Raw genomic sequence first — 21,798 nt, forward strand, 5'->3', positions numbered from 1 at the left:
TCAGCTCAACGTGAATGTACTATATATACACATAATTTTAAGATAAAACATGCCCTTTGATTAGTATAAGTTTGCTACAATAAGTCATCCTGTAGCTGATCTCTCTACAGGGTGACTTGTTTGTAACTGAACGCTCTACAAGGTGACTTGTTTGTAGCTGAACTCTCTACAAGGTGTGTTGTTGTAACGGAACTCTTTTCATGGTGAATTGTTTGCAGCTGAACACTCTACAGGGTGATTTGTTGTAGCTGAACTCTCTACATGTGGACTGGTAGGCATTTCCACTGTAAAAACCGTCTCATTTCATAAAGGCAACACAGAGTTACGATTGCATGAAAATTGTGCTTTGTCAATATACTCAGGGTGTGGCATATTGGCTTGTTGGACCACACGACGCACTATCATGTGTCCTGGTATCTTTTGGCATACAGTATATTTCCAGTACCATGATATCTGTAGCATAACATGTTAATACATCTCATCTTCTCCCTGAAGGCCATTACAGCAATTTGTTTGTTTGTGATGTTTTGTACCATTATACAGTATTATTGGTCAAACGTTTCTTGCACTTAGTATGTGGATTCATAATAGGTCAAAGTCCACAATCTTCATAAAAATTGGCCCGACAAACCATAGCAACTGGTAACAAATTTAAATATACTGATTTTATTTGTTATTTTGCTTTGGTATACAGTATCAAAAATATATACAGCACCACAAGCTGTTATTGTAGCTTTTATATACATGGGACACTTACATATGTACAGTAGTATATGAACTAGTCTATATGGGCTGATTTTTAAAATAAATAAAACGTATTGTATAAACTAATAAGGTCTAATATCAAGAGTTTATAATGGTGTAACACATTATAAACTCTTGCTAATATGTACATATTGTCAATAGTTAATACTGTATTTTAATGTGCAGAAACTCTTGTACTGACATGCCTGAATGTGCTTTCTATGTTGATGATGAATCATGTACTCTTGTTTTCAAAATGTGAAGCCTCGGAATATAAAAGTAGTGGGTATTAGATTTATGGGTAGTAAGATTACAATCAATTGCTAAATAAAGTTGTATCTGTAGTTTTGTTCTTAAGTACTGGTACAACGACAGATAAAGATTGTTTAGAGAGTGCCTCCACTATTAGTCCATGAAAATTTTTTTGCGTGAAAATAAAGCAAATTACAGGAACGCAATACATAACAGTTATTACCTTTTGGGCTTCTAAGTAGTTACAAAAGAAGCTATTATGTAACGAAAGTGATACTATTACCTAATGCACAGTAATATTATTACATAACACTGTACTCCTTATTATGTTAGTAACACGTTACAGTTAATAACTCAGTATATTAATCATAGCTGGGTGTGGGTTCAATCTGCCATTTATAAGCATACTGCTGAGCTTAAGGTAAAGAAAGCAGCCAGTTGGAGATATGAAGGGTACTTCTACTATAGCCGGCTGTAAGTTGGCTATATACAACAAAATATAACTTAATGTATATATTAGGTCCCCTACGGTCCTACTAAGACACTCTTCTTAAAGTCATAACATGAAGGAAAAGAACCTATGAATGTATATAGAAGGTGAGAGATCTTGCAAATGTCAGACAATTTCTGAGTAAATTATAACATCAAAATATCCAAAGGGTACAGTAATCTACACAAATAAGAAAGGCTATATGGTTGCATTCATTAAAAGCATTCTCGTGTATATTTGAGTGGGGAAGTGAATCATCACTGTCAAGTAGGAAAAAGAAATAATGTACATCAAGACACACGGTAGTGTGTCGTGCGGCTCAAGAAGCCGGCGCGCCACACCCGTGAGTATATTTACAGGAAGAAAACGTCATTTTCACACCTTTGTATCTCGGTGATCCCTTATCCGATTGGAACCAAATTTGCTACAGAGTTGTCCGCCAGCCAGGGGAGTCTACATTCCAAATTTGAAGGAAATCGCTCAAGCCATTTCCGAGATACGAGTTGCCAAAGTTTCGATTTTTTTTTCTTCGTTTTTTTTTTTTTTCTTCTTCTTTTCGCACACTTGCAAAAATTGCTATAAAACGCAAACTCGTACGCCAATCGCCTTGAAATTTGGCACACAGAAAGGGAGTCCAAAGGCGCATCCTAGCATCAAATGTGGTGCAAATCCGATGAATGGTTCAGGAGTTATGACCCATTATTAGCGTAAAACAAGATCGATTTTTTGTCACGCCTACAGGGTAAACCGCTCCATAGAATGAGTTGAAAATTGCTATGTAGATGGAGTAACCATCGTAAGAGTGCCTTTTGGTGGTTTGAAAGGAATCGAAATAAAGACCACGGAGATATAACACAAAACCCAACCTGTGTCACAATTACGCGATCGATTGTTATGAGTAAAAAAAAGTATTAATTTTTACGCCTACTAGGCAAACCGTTTAGAGCAATGAGCTGAAAAGCGGTGTATAGCTGGAATAATCATCATAGAAAGTCCTTGCAATAGTATAGAAGAATTGGATTACAAACCACTGAGTTATGATTCGAAAGCTAACTCCGTGTAGCAAATGCGAGATCGAGATACTCTAATAGAACAGTCACCCTAATAGAGCATTCAGCTAATTTATTTACTCCATTATAGAATTCTATTACATTGCAAGTTATTCTATAGGGACTTCAGCTGCAAACAGTTAATCTTATAGACAGTTCAGCAAGAAGCAAGTCACCCTGTGGAGAGTTAAGCTACAAATATATCAATGTAGAGATTCAGAACATTACAAGTCACACTGAAGAGAGTTCAGCTATAAACAAGTCATGCACCCTGTAGAGAGTTCACCTACAATTAAGTCACTCTCTAGAGAATTCAGCTACACACAAGTCACTGTGGAGAGAGTTCAGCTACAAACAAATTACCCTGTAGAGTGATCAGCTACAAACAAAACACTTTGCAGAGAGTTCAGCTACAAACAAATCAACCTTTAGAGTGATCAGCAACAAACAAATCAACTTGTAGAGAGATCAGCTAGAAACAAATCAACCTGCAGAGAGATCAGTTACAAACAAATCAGCTTGTAGAGAGATCAGTTACACACAAATCAACCTGTAGAGAGATAAGCTAGAAACAAATCACCCTGTAGAGAGTTCAACTACCAAAAATCACCCTGTATAGACATCAGCTAGAAACTAGACACAATGTAAGGAGTTCAGCTACAAGTAAATCACCCTGTAGAGAGTTCAGCTAGAACAAATCAACCTGCAGAGAGATAAGCTACAAACAAATCACCTTATAGAGAGTTCAGCTACAAACAAATTACCCTGTAGAGAGATCGGCTACAAACAAATCACTCTGTAGAGAGTTCAGCTAGAAACAAATCACCCTGTAGAGAGATCAGCTAGAAACAAATCACCCTGTAGAGAGTTAAGCTACAAACAAATAACCCTGTAGAAAATTCAGCTACAAACAAATCACCCTGTAGAAAGATCAACTAGAAGAATTCACCTTGTAGAGATTTCAGCTACAAAGAAACCACCATGTAGAGAGTTCAGCTGCAAACAAGTCATCCTGTAGAAAATTCAGCTACAAACAAATTGCCCTGTAGAAAATTCAACTAGAAGAAGTTACCTTGTAGAGAGTTCAACTACAAAGAAATCATTCTGTAAAGAGCTCAGCTGCAAACAAATCACCTGTACAGAATTCAGCTACAAACAAATCACCCTGTAGAGAGATCAGCTAGACGAAGTTACCTCGTAGATAGTTCAGCTACAACAAATTACCCTGTAGAGAGATCTGCTAGAAGAAGAGTTACCTTGTAGATAGTTCTGCTGCAAACAAATCACCCTGTAGTAAGATCGGCTAGAAGAAGTCACCTTGTAGAGAGTTCAGCTACAAAGAAACCACCATCTAGAGAGTTCAGCTAGAAGAAGTTACCTTGCAGAGAGTTCAGCCACAAAGAAATCATCATGTAGAGAGTTCAGCTGCAAACAAATCACCTGTAGAGAGTTCAGCTACAAACAAATCTCCCTGTAGAGATCAGCTAGAAGAAATCACCTTGTAGAGAGTTCAGCTACAAAGAAACCACCATGCAGAGAGTTCAGCTACAAAGAAATCACCCTGTAGAAAATTCAGCCACAAACAAATTACCCTGTAGAAAGATCTGTTAGAATAAGTTACCTTGCAGAGAGTTCAGCTACAAAGAAACCATTCTGTAAAGAGCTCAGCTGCAAACAAATCACCTATACAGAATTCAGCTACAAACAAATCACCCTGTAGAGAGATCAGCTAGAAGATGTCACCTTGTAGAAAGTTCAGCTACAAAGAAACCATGTAAAGAGTTCAGCTGCAAACAAATCACTCTGTAGAGAGTTCAGCTAGAAAAAGTCACTTTGTAAAGAGTTCAGCTACAAAGAAACCGCCATGTAGAAAGTTCAGCCTCAAACAAATCACCGTGTAGAGAATTCAACTACAAACAAATCGCCCTGTAGATGGATCAGCTAGAAGAAGTTACCTTGTAGAGAGTTCAGCTACAAAGAAACCATCATGTAGAGAGTTCAGCTACAAAGAAACCATCATGTAGAGAGTTCAGCTACAAAGAAACCACCATGTAGAGAGTTTAGCTGCAAACAAATTACCTGTAGAGAGTTCAGCTAGAAACAAATCACCCTGTAGAGAGATCAGCTAGAAGAGGTCACCTTGTAGAGAGTTCAGCTACAAAGAAACCATCCTGTAGATAGTTCAGCTACATTTCAAGTCACCCAGTAGAGAGATCAGCTGCAAAAAATATCCTGTGGGGAATAATTGGCATATAATAAATATATGTATATAATTTGTATAATTACTAATAAAATCAAAAATAATTGAAGTATTAAAAATCTTCTTTAAGTTCTTTTCTTCTTGCTGTGGTAAAGAAAAAAACACATGGGTTAAAAAAGCCCCAAAGCCAGCCATAGGCCGGCTTTGCAGTATACAAATACAAAAAGAAGTGATATCTAATCAAAAACAGCCAAGCTGTAAAAAAAGGTGCGGCCCCCAAAAAGGCCATGGTGAAAAAAGATGTAAAATCCAAGGTGGCGGCCAAGAAATGGCTGTGATGGTAGGTTAATGATAAAAATTTTAATAACAACAATTCAGGTGAATTTTGTGCAAAGACCAAGCAGCACCAAATTCACCTGAATTGTCGTTATTAAAATTTTTACCATTAACCTACCATCACAGCCATTTCTTGGCCGCCACCTTGGATTTCACATCTTTTTTCACCATGGCTTTTTTTGGGGGCCGCACCTTTTTTTACAGCTTGGCTGTTTTTGATTAGATTATGAATAGCTGCTTCAAATCTACCTACTAAAGATGTCAATGCCCACTTAACCACGATGAGGGAAAACATTGGGAAGAAAAGATTGAGCAAATTACCCACGTAAAAGACTGAAAAAATGACAAAGTATCCCACTGACTGCAACTGAACAAACTCTCCCATTCTTTTCCAAGGAGAGCTGGATAATAGGTACCACACAAGATTCCAATACTAGAGAAGGCTGCCAGAAAAACTCAACTTATCCAAGTGTGAATATCTAATTATTAAAAATAAAAATTCTTCTGAACACAATGTATAAACTCAACAGTCATGTCCTAAACAAAGTTACTACTGCTAAATACTTAGGAGCTACCATCAGTCACAATCTATCTTGGCATGATTATGTTGTTAACATTATTTTGTAATAAAGCAAACTCAACTTGTGCATGTTTGCAAAGAAATCTCAGACAGTGTTCTCCTAGTAAATTTCTCACTTACTTCACCATGTTTATTTTGGAGTATGCTTCTATTGTTTGGTCTCCTATATATGTATGTTAAAAAAAGATATTGCAATATAACAAATGGTGTTGTCTCAACTAAACTGGCAATCACTAGAAGAAAGAACTAATGTCATTATCACTATGTTTACAAAGTTTTAGTTTTGGTATTATATGCACACACCATCACATTTTATGGTATGTGCATACAGTGTAATTCACGATCAAAATTAAACACCTGCTGCTGCTACTAGCTACTGTTATCTACTGCTAATATTCAGTATATAGCACTAGTAATTATTTATTTCTGATGTAAATACAAGGGCATGCCAAGGGGAGTTACCAAGGGTTTCAGGAAACCCCTACTGAAATTGTCAGTAGCAAGCAAAGCTCAGGACAGTGTGTTGCTGCTGATTTGTTGGCAAACACAAAAATCAGCACAAGTACATCAAAATGTATAACAGCGTAGGATCTGGGGGGAGTACAGCCCCTCTCCAAACAATATAATTGGTATGCAAGATCGAGATACTGTAATAAAGCAGTCAGTGAAATACTGTAATAGAACAGTCACTGTATGTAGCACTATTAACTTTAATATTAAGTTTAGAAGGCCTGTAAGACACCTATATCAATCCTCTACAATTGCTTGGTATGAAAACTTGCATCTGCAGCACTATCCCATGGGCACACTTAGCCTGCTATGCAAATGAAATGCACGTGGTCCTTCGTATGTAATTCTGTATGACAATTTACTTTGGCTCATAACTGAACTACTCATGACTGCCACTGATTATCATAGCTCTTGATCAATTTGCGTATACTGGGTAATGTACTAATGTTAACTGGTATTCCATAGTTTATCTATTTGCTGGCTAGCTAGTTAGAACTGAGTATATTATGATACTACAAGATACCACTGATGGAGGCAATGCAATTATAATTTGCAATTGGTTTATAATTTTTTAATGCTACAAGGTGTGTGTGTGTTGTGTGTGTGAGAACGTGTAGCTTGACTAAAGTTAACTAATATTGTCTGTAAAAAATTAAATCTTCATCAGCATCTGGGGGCTGTGCCCCCAGACCCCTACATCCTGGATTTAATTTCTAGTAGAAACCCCTTTAGGCTTGCCCCTGAAATACATACTTTAAAGAACTATTACAACTGAATATATACAGAGAATTTATGGTAACTGTACAATCACAACCACCTATATTGGAATCCTGCTCACTGAATAACATTAATTTGTTTAATTACTATTAATTATATATGTGTGTAGTTTTGTTGCAGTTTTGCATTGTTGCCCAGCTGTTTGTCCTTGCCAAAAATTCAATACTAAGAATTGGCTGACTGCTGTATTAGAGAGTATGAACATCTTTTAATCATATAATTACATGTACTGTAAGATGAAAACTAACATTTGTAGTGGTTGATCAGTTGCCTATTCAACTAGTGACTGCAAATTATATTCTTATGATAATTTGTGACAGTAAGCCTGCCCTATACGTATATTGGATTTTATTAATATGATTCATTAGTATATTAGCTCATACAGTGTACTTAACAATGCTCCAAGTGATATAATTATATATATAAATTTTTTAAATTATTACTTCCCAGTTCCCACTGTAACAAAAATATAATCCAAAATTGGTTGACTGCTTTATTAGAGAGTTTCAAAAGAATTGTTATCACATTCACACCAAACAATTGGCATGGCAAGAGGTTTGACATGATGATGAGATAGAAGTGTACAGGTAAAGAGGAAAACATTCATTGTTTCTTCAATAAAATCATTTTGGATGTTCTATTAGAGTCTTCAATTTTTAGTAGCTTCAATTTAAGCTTTACTCCTACATAATGTGACTTTGACCACCTCTCATTAATTCTTATATAGAGGAGCTCCCCTTGCACTTCCCATCTTTTCCTTGTTAACGTTTAAAACGCAATTGCATCTTTTAGGTTTCTAGCTAGTAAAAAGTTTTGGAGGATGATGCTTCAGCATTGATCCCAAGCACCCTCTAAATCTGCTCCTTGATACTATACCATGTATGATAATATAAAGCATATAGTATAATATGTGACAAGATCTTGGAAAACCTACCTTTTGGGCACAAGCAAACTTTTTGGGAAAACTCAAATGAAAATTTCAACCCTTTTTTAAAATTCTTTTTTTTACATATTTGGATAAAGCAACTATTATTAAACCTTCTTGCTGTGAAGTTTCACACCCATAGCTTCTTTTTCCTAGGAGATATGGAATGGATGATTATATCAGACCATGTAGTAATTTCACATGCGTGGGATAACAATTAACTTACAAATTGGGTGATTTGTTCAGCTGCTGGAATGGCTAAAACTTAGTCTTAGACAATGACACATGGTGCAGAAAAGTATAAAATACTACTTCATTAATCTATCAGAAATGTATTTTAAAGGATTTTCGATGGTAACAATGGAATTATTGGTAAACAAGTGATTTGTCACCATTTGTCACCCTTAATCACTCACAGAATTCAATACATTACCATAAAAGTTACTTTGTAATGTACATGACAGAAAATTGGCCATATCTCAGGAATGCTTTAAGATATTAAGCTGAAATTTTTAACACAAGATAGATGAGCACCCAGTACCTCATTTAAGCTATAAAACATAAAATTGACCAATGTGCCAAAAAGGTAGGTTTTCCAAGATCATGCCACATATGTGTGTGTACATGTGACTGCAAAAAGTATCCATTGATAAAAATTAATGTAATCTGAACACAGTATTGTACTTGCCTGGTATACAACAGTGTGTAATAATATGCAGTTACAACAATGTATTAACACTAAAGTGCATGTTATATTGTACACATAAGTACATACAACTATTAGTGCAAATTTAAAATACTCCTACTGTAGTTATAGACAGCATCACAGATTTTTATTGTCGCTATCAAAATTTTGTTTCTTTTAGTTCTAAAGAAGTTATGCTATTCCAATGAGAAAAATTGTCTGGTGGACTGCAAGTGGCAGGAGCAGACATCTGTCTACTGAAGTGAGTTGGTTGAGTGAGAGTGTACTGTCTCTTGGTTGCTATTAATTTTGGCATAGCAAAAGATTTTCCAGTTGTTGGATCATAGTAGGAATTATGTATGTATTCTTCACTGTGAGAAGTAAAAGCTGACATTTGCCTAAATACTTGAAGTGATCTATTTGCATGAAGTGGTGAGGCTGAAGCAGGAGCTGACATTTGCCTAAATGCTTGAAGTGACCTATTTGCTTGACGTGGTGAGGCTGAAGAAGGAGCTGTCATTTGCCCATTTGCTTGCAGTGATGAAACTGGGGGCTGTACTCCATCAGGTGAATCATGACTAGTAACACGTACCTCAGGAGTCCTAATACATATAAGAAACATTTAGTAGGGATATTGTCTTATGTAAGTGTTTACTATGCTTTTAAGCACTGTTTTGATGAAAACAGTTAATGTTATCTTTGGCATTGTGTAATGTTTTATTCACCATCACCATCATACAGTACTGTATAGCTAGTATGGGTAATGGAGGTTTGAGCTTTCTTGCCCCAAAATATCACTCAAAAACCAGCCTCACATTTCCTTCATATCAGCTTGTAAGTATTGGTTAGACATAACCAAGCCCAAAAATCCTTTTAGAGCAATCCCAAACTATTCCAACAAGTTTCTATGAATTTTTAAAATTTCCTATTTAACTTGACTGGTTCTGCTAAGCATAAGTTGACTATGGATAATGTTATTTCTTCACTGTTCAACGTCACTTTGGCCCAACACATGCTCACCCATCACAGCAGCTACGATGCATGCATACATCATGGACTTACCTTTGTTCTTCTTTGTGTCTCATTTTTTTTCAACCACCACTTAGGTGTTGATTCATGGCAATGCTTGATAGCTTCAGTGCAGCTGGCTAGCATGAGAATCATCCATAATTTCCACAGTGAGTGGCATGGATTAAATGTTGAGGTGCAATGCAACTGAAAGCAAAGTGAAATAACCACTTCACTTCTCAGTAATTGATAGTTAGGACATACTTTTAGTCATAATTTCTGTAGTGACTAGATTGATTCAAGAGGTGCTTCTCGTACTGTTCTTCATTTGTAATGCAGGTGGAAAACAAAGCAAAATGGCCACATAATTTTTCCAGTAGTTGATATTTAGGGCACATAATTATTTAGTTGCTAATTGATTTTTATAATATAGTTAGCTGGCATCTTCTTTTCCTTTGATGCAGTGGGCATTGGTTCACCAGTCATAAATTATGTTACAGAAAAGTAAACAAACAAGTGTAACGAAAAGTAAAAATTTTTATATTCAAGTAGGTAACACAGCAATAAAACAACAGTGATGCAGTGAGACTAAAATTTGAGTTTTGGTGATTTTTAAATTTTTATATCCGGCCACCTGTAAGTGTTTTGTTGTATTTAATGTTGTTTTATGTATTATATGGACTAGTAATATTATGTAAAGATGATTTTTGTGACGTAAAATGTCCCTAGGATGATTTTTAAAGTAGAATTTTGGGTCGTGTGTGAACTTTTCCCCACAATCCCTACTTAAATGGTACTAACATACCATTTGATACAGTGAAAACTGTCTAATCAGGTCACTGCATAGTAAGGTCACCTATCTAAAATGGCCATTGTGTAATAATCCTTAAATGTATCATTTGTATACAAAGTAATCTACATAATGCAACAACCTGCTTAATAAGGTCAGGAAATTTTGACCCAAAGTTGACTGGAATAGAAAGGTTTCTCTTTACCATATAGCTAACATTACATTGTTTAACATATTTGACTGTTCTCTTAGAGTATCTCGATCACCACCAGCTTTTCCCACAACAAAATGAATGTATTGTATTGCATATACGATTGTTCTTTTAGAGTATATCTTAATCTTTTGTGCAACTTTTATATTCCATTGTCACTTCACAAAAATTGCACATATGCCAGCATTTTGCTCATTACTTTTACCCACATATTACACCAAAAAGTTTTGCAGGTAAAATTGACACGTGCCTATAATGGTGTATGACTTAAATAGGAATTACATGTCCACTACTATAGTATGTTCACGTTGAGCTGAATCCTCAAAAACATTTAATAACTCATGGATGCAATTACACACGATCTTGAAATTTGGCTCATTTGTAGTACTGCTTGATCCGCTAAAAATATTTCAAAATCTTGTTGTTCAAATGTTTGACATAATATTTACGGCCAATCAAAATTTTCACAATACATTTCCTACGGAGAAGCCATATAAGTACAGTGTCCATCAGAGCCCTTTCCCGAACTTGTAATGAAGCCAAATCGTACATGTCTGTTGTTGACACCTTTGCTGTTACCAATAATCATCTGGTTGGCAGAAATGTTAACTCTGTTGAGAAAAAATCCACTTTTAATTTTTAGCTGTTTTTCAGGATTCAGCTCAACGTGAACATACTATAGCATAGCCACAGGTATAGGTGACCTTATTGTTCTTTTATTTTTTTATTTTATTTTTTTATTATTATTATTATAATTTCTACTGCATGATCCCTACTCATTATAAAATTCCTACTATTATGTAAGTGATTTATTATTATTTTACTGTAAAGGTTAATTAAACTGTGTGAGGTACGTAGGTAACACACTAATACTATCTATACAAAAAAAATTTTTTTTGCAATTTGGAAACTGCATTATTTTCATTTATCACATGCAGCATGTACATAATACATTATAGAATATGTTAATACTATATATGTACCTTTCATTAGATGTCTGCTGTATTCCAGGGGAAACCATGACAGCATTTTCATCAATGGCAGTGAGCGGAAGATGTAATTTTGGATGTATCTTTTTAGGTGATGGGTGGACTGTAATAGTATGATACAGCATAACTGGATGTTACTCCTGCACAAATATGTGACCACCTGAGCTAAAATACACTGTTTTTGCAAACCTTTTCAATTTCCATTTTATTGCTTCTCTATTACATGTAATGAAAAAGACTGGATTACCACAGTTTATGTTGAATAGCCTTGGAGGTATAGTGCTAGACTATTATACAGTAACTATATGGCAAATAAATTACCATGCAGGTGCTTAAGTTTAATCAATCAATCAAAATTATCTCACAAATGAAACAGGCTACAAAGATGAGACTTGGCTCAATCTGTTGGCTATAAACAAAGAAATCCATCCTTTCTCTCTATTTCTCCATGTGTACAAAGAAGAAGGCCATTCCAACAAAGAAATAATGATTGTAAACTTTATCAAATGGTACGGTCTTACTGTTTAAGTAGGAATCCCCCTGAAATTTTTGCCCCTCCCAAAATCCCGCCTTTAAAAATCATCCTAGAGATATCTTACGAGATGAAAATCAACTTTACGGAATAGTACTAGACCATATAATACATAAAACAGCATTAAATACAACAAAACTCTTACAGGTGGCCGGAAACAGAATTTTAAAAATTGCCAAAACTTGGAATTTTAGACTGACTGCCTGACTGCCTGACCACAGTCGCAAGCTTAGAGGCCAACAAAGCAGTGCACGGCCACCATTTTACGCTACAACAACAAACTCACCAGTGGGATGTGCCTTTTGGGGTTCCGATGAGTGTGTGCCCGCTGCACCTTGTCTTTTCTTTTATCTTCAATCAGGCTGCTTGTCTTCTTCTTCATCCAACGAAACCATATCGAGGTGTTAATTTTCCGTATCAACACTTTCTTTAAGCAGCATAGCTAATAGACACCACAAGATTATTTAAGGCACTTAGACTACGCTACTGCACCGAGGAATAGATTATATAGTATATTAAAAATTATAAATTTAAAAATAAAGTAGGAATCCAAGCGATAAAAAGTAGTGAAACAAGAGAAGAACGATGGTAGCTATTACAGCATAGCTTGGTGGGAAATCCCTACTTTGGCATGGTATAGCCATTATTTTGTGTTCAATGCCAAAGTAGGAATTTCCCACCGAGCTATGCTGTAATAGCTACCATTGTTCTTCTCTTGTTTCACTACTTTTTATCGCTTGGATTCCTACTTTATTTTTAAGTTTATAATTTTAACTAGCATTGGTACCTGCCCTATGTGCAGGACCATCTCCACATTAAACATTTTAATGCCACGAAGAGGGACTAAGCATTAAACACCAGCACTGCTAATGTAGCTATGTAGGGTACATGGTGATGTCACATTTTTTAAAGAGCATGAGGTTTTCTTATGTCATTAATGATGCAAAACACTAAAGTTTATTGTTTGTGGTTTTGACAGGAATGTAGTTTAATTATTCAATGCATCTTCCCTACCAGTGACTTCAACGTGCTGTATAGAACAAACGAAACCTTTGCTGCTTTACATGAGAACTAATGCAACAATAATTAATATATTGGGAACCAAGCATAAATATTAGTGTCCTATATTTGCTGTGTAGCATGTATGTCGATAGTGCTTTAAAGTACATGATCCTTATGCAGTACATAATAATTTATAGTGAAGCATGCATGCAAGGCTAGCTAATTAGTTAAACTGCATGTGAGCTAAGGCAATTGTATACAGTATACCCTACATTACATACAGGTTGTGTACACACAGTACAGTTTCAGTTTCTACATTTTGATGTTTACCTTACCGACTGTCACAAAGAGAAATGAACTTGAGCATAATTTAAAGTCAACACAATTTGCAGTTATAGTTACTGCATGGCAAGCAAAAGTTCAGAACTTGTCCTATGCACTTTCAGTTCTGATGTTGCAGTGACACATATACCTCTTGCCATACAAAAACCCAGTTTTGAAACACCTGCAGTGTAATTGACCAATAAGGTAATGTATGAATCTTTAGAGTGAAAGCATGTAAGCAGGATAGTGAAACAGTTGTGCCAGGTCAGATGCAGTTCCTCGGTGTAAACTATGGATCTGCATGGTTCCAGTATTATCATTTTTCAGATGCACAGTAGTATTTGTTCAATCATGCAAGCTGCCTATTACTACAGCAGTATTGAGGTAAGTCTGAACAAACAGTTTTTCATGTCAGTGCACACCTATGTGCTTAAAACAAAGATGTAGATATTCTGGATACTGGTGAAAGAAGCTTTTACCTACTCTAATACAACACACTGGACCAACACACAGATGGACAAATATGTTGGCAATTAGTCTGCCCTGTCCCAAAAGTGCTATAAGAGTCCCTATTATGTGAGGTAATTCAGTGCCAGTGCTGAAAAACTGATCATAAGAGTTTGTAGATGAAGACTTGCATGGAACAGATAGAGCAAAAAGGTGCATCAAAAAGACCTAGGCGGGGATTGAACCTGGCTGGTTATAATAACTTGGGGTTAAGGGAGGTGCACAAATCGCCACAGTTGTTTATCAGTGGTTTTGACAGGAATGTAGCTCAACTTTTCAGTGATCCTTCCCTACACCAGTGCCTTCATCGCCCTATAAAGAGCGAACAAAAGCACGTATTGATTTGCTACAACAACACTCGAGTTGCCAGATGATGGGCGTTTAATTTTGCTAAAGTCCTGCCTCGATACGTGCTTTGCATGCCAAGATATGATGAGCTAAAAGTCGTGTTTTAAAAAGGTGTTCACAAAAAGGTACTGAGTAGAAAGAAAAAAATCTGTCAACACGTGGATTTGAACCCACGACCTCTTACATGCTAGTCAGGCGTTCTACCACTTGAACAGTATGTGCTGTGGTTTTCAAAGAAACGTTGCTCAAGTTTTCTCTACACCTTGGCCTTCTACGCGCTGTAGAGACCGAACGGAAGCACGCGTGAACTCGTGATAACAATCTTAGAGTAGGCGGATGATGAGCGCTTCATTATCAGCACAGACTATGTCGATTCGCGCCAAGTCTGGTGAGTAAGCAGCGTGACCGTCAGACAGACAGACAGACAGCTTTTCAGCTTTATATATATAGATATACTAGTTTGTTTAGTTTTTTTGTTAAGGCATACAGCTAGCTATAAACATGTGACTGTTCTATTAGGGTGACTGCTGTGTTAGAGTATTTCGAGGCAGCCTGCAAGATGTGCGCTTGCCCAAAAAGGGGCGTAGTTTCGATCGATTATAGAGGATGTCGAATCAGCCTTCCAAATTGAAGGTGTGTGGTCACTGAAATACAGCTAGTGCAAAAGGGGTGTGTCATCGTGGTTTCAATCGATAGATCGATAATGCATACAATGAAGAATGGGCGTGATCTTGTGACCTATCGTGAAGCTATCTAGCTAGTACCAGTACCTCCGTACTGTACCCTCCGTCATAGATTATATCAGTGAGGAATATAATCTATTCCTCTGTACAGTAGCGTAGTCTATGTGCCTTAAATAATCTTGTGGCGTCTATTATGCTGCTTAAAGAAAATTTTGATACGGAAAATTTATGCCTCGATATGGTTTCGTTGGATGAAGAAGAAGACAAGCAGCCTGATTGAAGATAAAAGAAATGACAGGCGCAGAGGGCACACACTCGTCGGAACCCCAAAAGGCACATCCCACTGGTGAGTTTGCTATTGTTGCGTAAAATGGTGGCCGTGCACTGCTTCGTTTGGCCTCTAGGTTTGCGACTGTGATCAGGCAGTCAGGCAGTCAGCCTAAAATTCAAAGTTTTGGCAATTTTTAAAATTCTGTATCCGGCCACCTGTAAGAGTTTTGTTGTATTTAATGCTTTTTTATGCATTATATGGACTAGTACTATTCCGTAAAGGTGGTTTTCGTCTCGTAAGATACCTCTAGGATGATTTTTAAAGGCGCAATTTTGGGCGGTGCGCGAAAATTTCACATGGATTCCTACTTAAACGGTACGACCGTACTGTTTGATATTCCTTATTTATAATTATAATCTATGACGGAGGCTACTGTACGGAGGTACCGGTACTATAAATAGCTTTCACGATAGATCACAGGATCACGCCCATTCTTCATTCTATGTATTATAGAATAGATCTATCGATTGAAACTACAATGAGACACCCCTTTTGCACTAGCTGTATTTCAGTGACCACATACCTTCAATTTGGAAGGCTGACTCAAGATACTCTATAATCAACCAAAACCACGCCCCTTTTTGGGCAAACGCATATCTTTGCAGGCTGACTCGAGATACACTAACACAGCAGTTACCCTAATAGAACAGTCACATGTTTATAGCTAGCTGTAGCTATGCCTTAACAAAAAACTAAACAAACTAGTGTATTAAAAATTATAAATTTAAAAATAAAGTAGGAATCCAAGTGATAAAAAAAGTGAAATAAGATATGAATAATGGTAGCTATTACAGCATAGCTTGGTGGGAAATTCCTACTTTGGCATTGAGCACAAAATAATGGCTATATCCACCAAGCTATGCTGTAATAGCTACCATTGTTCATATCTTGTTTCAATACTTTTTATCGCTTGGATTCTTTATTTTTAAATTTATAATTTTTAATATACTAGTTATTACTGCATTGTAAATAAGCACCCATAACTCATTCCCTTTACTGTACAAACACAAACAAGCAGGAGAATTTGATGGTGTATAGGTATGTGTTTCACTGCATTTTAAATGTGTATAAATATTTAGGCCATGTAGATAAAGTTGATTCACAGTTTATCATCAAGGTTTTTCAAAAAAAGTATGGGAGCCCGGTGGGTAGCAGGCACTAGCCTGGTATAATTTAGGTTCCTGAAGAATAAAGCATACCATAATGCTACCTTAGTAGGCAGATTAAGACACACGGTAGTGTGTCGTGCGGCCAAGAAAGCCAGCGCATCACACCGTGAGTATATTGACAGGAAGAAAGAAAACAGCTTTTGTCAGGAATTGATTGTAATCATACTGTACGATAGTAACTGTATAGTAGGGACCACAAAGGAGTAGGCGTGGCCCCTGAAATAACATCACCCAAACAACATCCTCAATTTTCCCAGACGATCATAAGGCACTAATGGTTAGGTAATACTAAGCCCAACCAAGCTTTCAGATTGACCCAAAATGCTTTCAACAAGTTGCTACAGAATTTTAAAAATAATTTATTCGATGGAATTTTTTAGTGACTGACTGACTGACTGACTGACTGACTGACTGACTGACTGACTGACTGACTGACTGACTGACTGACTGATGCCTTCAGAGAAGCATAACTCGATAATGGCTAAGGCTATGGGCTTGATTCTTTTCACTGTTTGACATCGCTTCAGCCCGAGAGATGCCTTTTGGCATACTGCAGTACGTACAATGCATTCTTCATGGACTTACCAGTGTCCTCCTTTGCATGCCATTCATCTTTGCTGACAGCGAAAGGTGTCAATTCGGCGGTAGCACATGATGGCTTCCCTTCGAAATGGAAATCGTCTGTATTTTTCATTGTGGCTCATTATGATTGCAGAGGTGCTTTTCAAGCAGTTCATGATTCGTACTGCTGTGTAACGGGTTGAACATAGCCGACAGTGAAGCCTAATGGATACTTCACTTTTCAGATGATAATTAATATAATTGGGGCGCATGGCACTAATCTTTCTTTTGGTATATGTGGATTATAGAGGCGCTTTTCGAACAGTTCTTGATTCGAAAACGGGTTGAACATAGCTGACAATGAAGCGTAATGGATACTTCACTTTTCAGACAATGATTGATATAGCTGGGGAACGCGGCACCATTCTTAGGTACTCTAGTTGAAAAATGCTGTATGTGTGGGTTTACCATTCATAATAAAATTATTTACAAAAAAAAGTTAAACAAGTACACGAAAAAATTTGGAATTTTTCAACTAGAGTAGGGACCATAGCACATCGATAAAAAGTACTGAAACAAGTTGGAGTAGTCCATGATATTAAATCACAGTAAAACAATAAGAAGTGTTATATCCCTACTGTGCATTTCTGTTATGGTATCTTGAGCACAGTAGGGATATAACACTTCCTTTTGTTTTACTGTGATTTAATATCATGGACTACTTCAACTTGTTTCAGTACTTTTTATCGATGTGCTATGGTCCCTACTCTAGTTGAAAATTCCACTGAAATTTTTTCGTGTAATTGTTAGTTATAGTGACTGTTAGTAGTTATTATTGTTATGATGTAATGAATCACATGTGTGCAGTTAGAGTTTATAGATAAGCTAACATGGCGTCAGTAGTATCCATGAGCGTTGGCTTGATCTCACCGCATGTCCGCTCTTGAGCTTTATACTCATCACTGCCCCCCTCTACAGCTTTTTCATGCGTGCATAGCTCCATGGCCCCTTCTCCAAAGCACACCATTTTTGGATTATAGCTGTCTGCCAGGTAGGGTACACCACACAGTAAATTTGATTAAATCCACAACAGCTATTTGCGAGATATGGGCATTTAAAGTTTTGTATTAATTTCTTAGTTTTTTCTTCTTAAGCTGTACGGGGGGCTTTTATTTCTTTTTGCATACTTTGCAAAAATTGCTATAAAATGCAAACGTGCAACTCAATTGCTCAATCTTTGGCACAAATGAAGAGTATGTAATGGTGGATTCATGTACCAAGTTTGCTGTGAATCTGAGGACTATCCAAGGAGTTATGAACACTTATTCATGTAAAAAAGATCATGCAAACTGTCAGGGCTATAGGGTAAACCGAGTATAGGAATAAATTGAAAGATGGTGTGTAAATAGGTTGATCATTATAGAAGTGTATTTTATAGTTTGAATAGCAATAGAGTTACATCGACAAAGTTATAAAGCAAGAACCAAACAAGTGTAAAATTGCAGGATCAAGATACTCTAATAGAGCAGTCACAACAGGGTAAAAAAGATGCACAAAAAATGTCGAATAACTTACCAGAGTTCAAAGCAGGGACCCCATACCTAACACTTGCATCCTTAACCATTCCACTGCTACCTTGGCTGATCACCTCACTTAATTTTGGCTTTATAAATGAAATTTCTAGTTCAGGCGCGCAAACATGTTTACAACATGAAAACATGCTTGTTCCTGTACAAAACCATTGAGAGTGAACACATGTTCACTTCTTTGATATTACTATATTTGGCGGGGGCTCAGGTGAATGCGTACCGACTATAGTATTTCCATAAGAAAAGTATGGCTCTTCCCATATGGGGAGGGGGGGGCATTGTCCCCGAATGCCTTATCCTGAATCCGCCATTGCATTCTATGTATGTTCTATTTCTCAATACAAAGAAGAAGGCCATTCCAACAGAGAAATGATGATGGTAAGTTTTATTATTACTGCATTGCAAATAGGCTGTGCCTAGAGTCACAGCAATCATGTGAATAAAAAAAACTTAGACAAAAAACCTAAGAAAACAAACAAACAAAAAAAAAAGTTTGGCTAAAGCAAGGCTCAAACCCGCAACGTCCCATACTCTAGCCCAGCACTCTACCACTGTATCACTGCAGTACCAGCTACCCTGCTCCCTTAGTTTGTACCTTATATATGTCATTCTCGAAGAAGCCTATATAAATAACACCAGAAACTAAACCCTTACCTTCCTAACTCTAAAGTACAAGACGCATCCCCTAAAGTCGAATGCTCGAGGCATACTAGTGCGTCCCCTAAAGTTGAATGCTCAGGGAATATTACACATGTACTACTAGGCATGTGCCCTAAAGTAGAATACTCAGGGAATACTAGACTCCTGCCAACCCTAGCTCGCCTCAAACTGAACAAATACTTACCTTCATACAACTAGTGTGTGAATTCTGGGTGACTGCGCCATGACTTTAGTAGCAAAATGTCCGGTCATGGTGCCATGAGTCTAGGCACAGCATTGTAAATAAGCACCCATAACTCATGCCCTTTACTGTACAAACACAAGCAAGCAGGAGAATTCGATGGTGTATAGGTACTGTATGTGTTCCAAAAAGCAACAAAAATATTTTAGGACATGTAGGTCAAGTTGATTCACAGTTTATCAAGGTTTTTCCAAAAAGTATGGGAGCCTGGTGGGTGACAGGCATGCAGCAACCTATTTACACCGGAATAATTTAGGTTCCTGCTAGTTTAGTAGGCAGATTATTTATACTGTATGTCCTGGTTATTATAAATTAGGGCTGGGACGAATTTTGAAATTAACTTTCGAATATTCGCTAATAAATCATTCGAAGCTTCAGTGTTAGCTTTCAAGTTACAGGTTTTCTTGTATTGAAAGAAAATATATATATATATTTTTAAGCTTGACAATGTATTTATGCGCATCCTTCTTAGGTTTTACCTTTCTAAAAAGTTTGTAAGCATTTGGAAAGTGCATAGCAGCAGTACTGAATGACGCGATCGATCGATTGCAAATGGGCGTGTCCGCTATACTGCAAGTAATGGCTAAAAGGATGTTTTCCATGTATTATCTATCACTTTATAAGGTGTCTTAAGGCTGCAACTATGGTAGCAAGCTGAACTTCGATGACGAAGATCTATCGCGAAGAGACGAACATTGATCACGCAAGAGGAATAAGTAGCTGCAATAAAGATAACGACATTTATTTGTAATTCTTTCGTAGACTATGAGTGCATTACGAAGCTTTGAAGGATACTTTTATAATTTGAGTTTACCTAACCTTCGAACCCATGAAGCATTTGAAGCTTCGTCCCAGTCCTATAATACATATCATGAAAATATTTGTATTCTCTAACAAAACAGTAACTACGGTAACTATACAACACAGCAATATTTTATATGCCTACTGAACAAACATTTTCATGGAAAGCACATATCCTCACTTTTATCACAAGTCACAAACTAAATTAAACTTTCTATTACTTATCCAGAAAGTTAAAATTTGTTAGCAAAATATGGAGGTTCAAGCATAAATATTAACTTTTTATAGTCAAATTAGCATAATAGGCCAAATTTAAAGTTCAGTGGGTTGGTACCTAGTGGGCAGTTATTTTTGTTTTTCATTGTAAAGATAGAAATTTGATAGCTCCTGTATACTTCATAAGTCATTACCAAGTTGACTTTATCTATATATGCCAACATAATGCATATATTTGCAAAATATAATATGTATGTAGCTCACAGCAAATCTAGATATCGATAACTCCATCCATTGTCTAAATACTGCCCTGTCTTCAGTCCATCTTGTCCAAGCACGGATTAAAACAGACCAAGACAGTGCAGTATTTGGGTAATGGTAGAGGTTGTCTATGCCACTATTTGTAGGCAATTTTGCTGTGGCTATATAGCTATCAATGCCACTGCCATTTCTGCCATTCAGCCATGAAAAGTAGTTACCATCATATTTTATACAAAGGTGGTCAAAATTACATACCTGTAATGTTAATTTATCTTTATTTAATTTGTGACTGAATTGTGGAAAATCAACCTTAATATCACATTTTAGAACTCAAATATTTATGATTAAAATAAGGCATTCCAAACTTTCAATCAGCTTTACAGTGATTAAAAACACTCATCAGTGCCTTGAATTACAACACATTCTGTGAAATATCTTATTACGTGCATATTAGTGATAATGTGGATTTATATGTATGTCAATTATGACATTAAGACTGGCTGTCCAAAATCTGGTCACATTTTTATTGAACATGTATTGTGTACTGTATGTCAAATTGCCACATCAATTTTAGATTATGTATGGCCTCATATAAGCGTAATGTAACATCACTTCTAAATGGTATTTTATAGAGTCTCTCCTAAAAGAGATAGTCTGGTACAAACCATAAAGTATCTAGAGCTTAGTTCATCCAGACTGTCCGTGAGAAGTAGAGTAAATCATCATAAATTACTGAATAATATACTGTAGACTATAACGCATTAATCGATACGTTTATTGTCCCTAAATACATGCAATCTGACTCAGCTGTACTCAACTGTGTTTTTAGAGTATTTTACATAAGTAATAGTTAGACATTGAAACACAGGGTTCAGGGGCAGATCTAGGATTTATAAAAGGTGGGGCTAACTCAAGGTACTAATCTCTTGGGTGGAGGTGTGCTTTGCATGCTGGAATTAGGGGGGTCTGGGGGCATGCCCCCCCCAGGAAATTTTTGAAAAATAGATGCTAAAATACTGCAATTTGG

The 21,798-nt window shown here is 36.6% G+C and overlaps 1 protein-coding gene across 6 annotated transcripts in view; it reads right to left on the reverse strand.

Annotated features, from left to right (window-relative positions):
• Positions 1–8,505: 8,505 nt before the first annotated feature.
• LOC136260591 (uncharacterized) overlaps positions 8,506–21,798 on the reverse strand; it is an 81,313-nt gene continuing 68,020 nt past the window's right edge. For 2 of the 6 annotated variants that reach the window (XM_066054396.1, XM_066054388.1), the window contains 2 exons: positions 11,541–11,649; positions 8,506–9,150 (listed from right to left, as the gene is read on the reverse strand). In XM_066054396.1, coding sequence (XP_065910468.1) covers positions 8,709–9,150; positions 11,541–11,649 — 551 coding nt within the window. In that variant the 3' untranslated portion in view covers positions 8,506–8,708. Of the gene's footprint in view, positions 9,151–11,540; positions 11,687–11,735; positions 11,763–12,364; positions 12,521–21,798 lie in introns of those variants that run through there. The other 4 variants (XR_010703623.1, XR_010703624.1, XM_066054421.1 and 1 more) reach the window with 4 other exon arrangements.

Source organism: Dysidea avara, chromosome 1 (genome assembly GCF_963678975.1).
Source record: "Dysidea avara chromosome 1, odDysAvar1.4, whole genome shotgun sequence".
Classification (NCBI taxonomy): Eukaryota; Metazoa; Porifera; class Demospongiae; order Dictyoceratida; family Dysideidae; genus Dysidea; species Dysidea avara.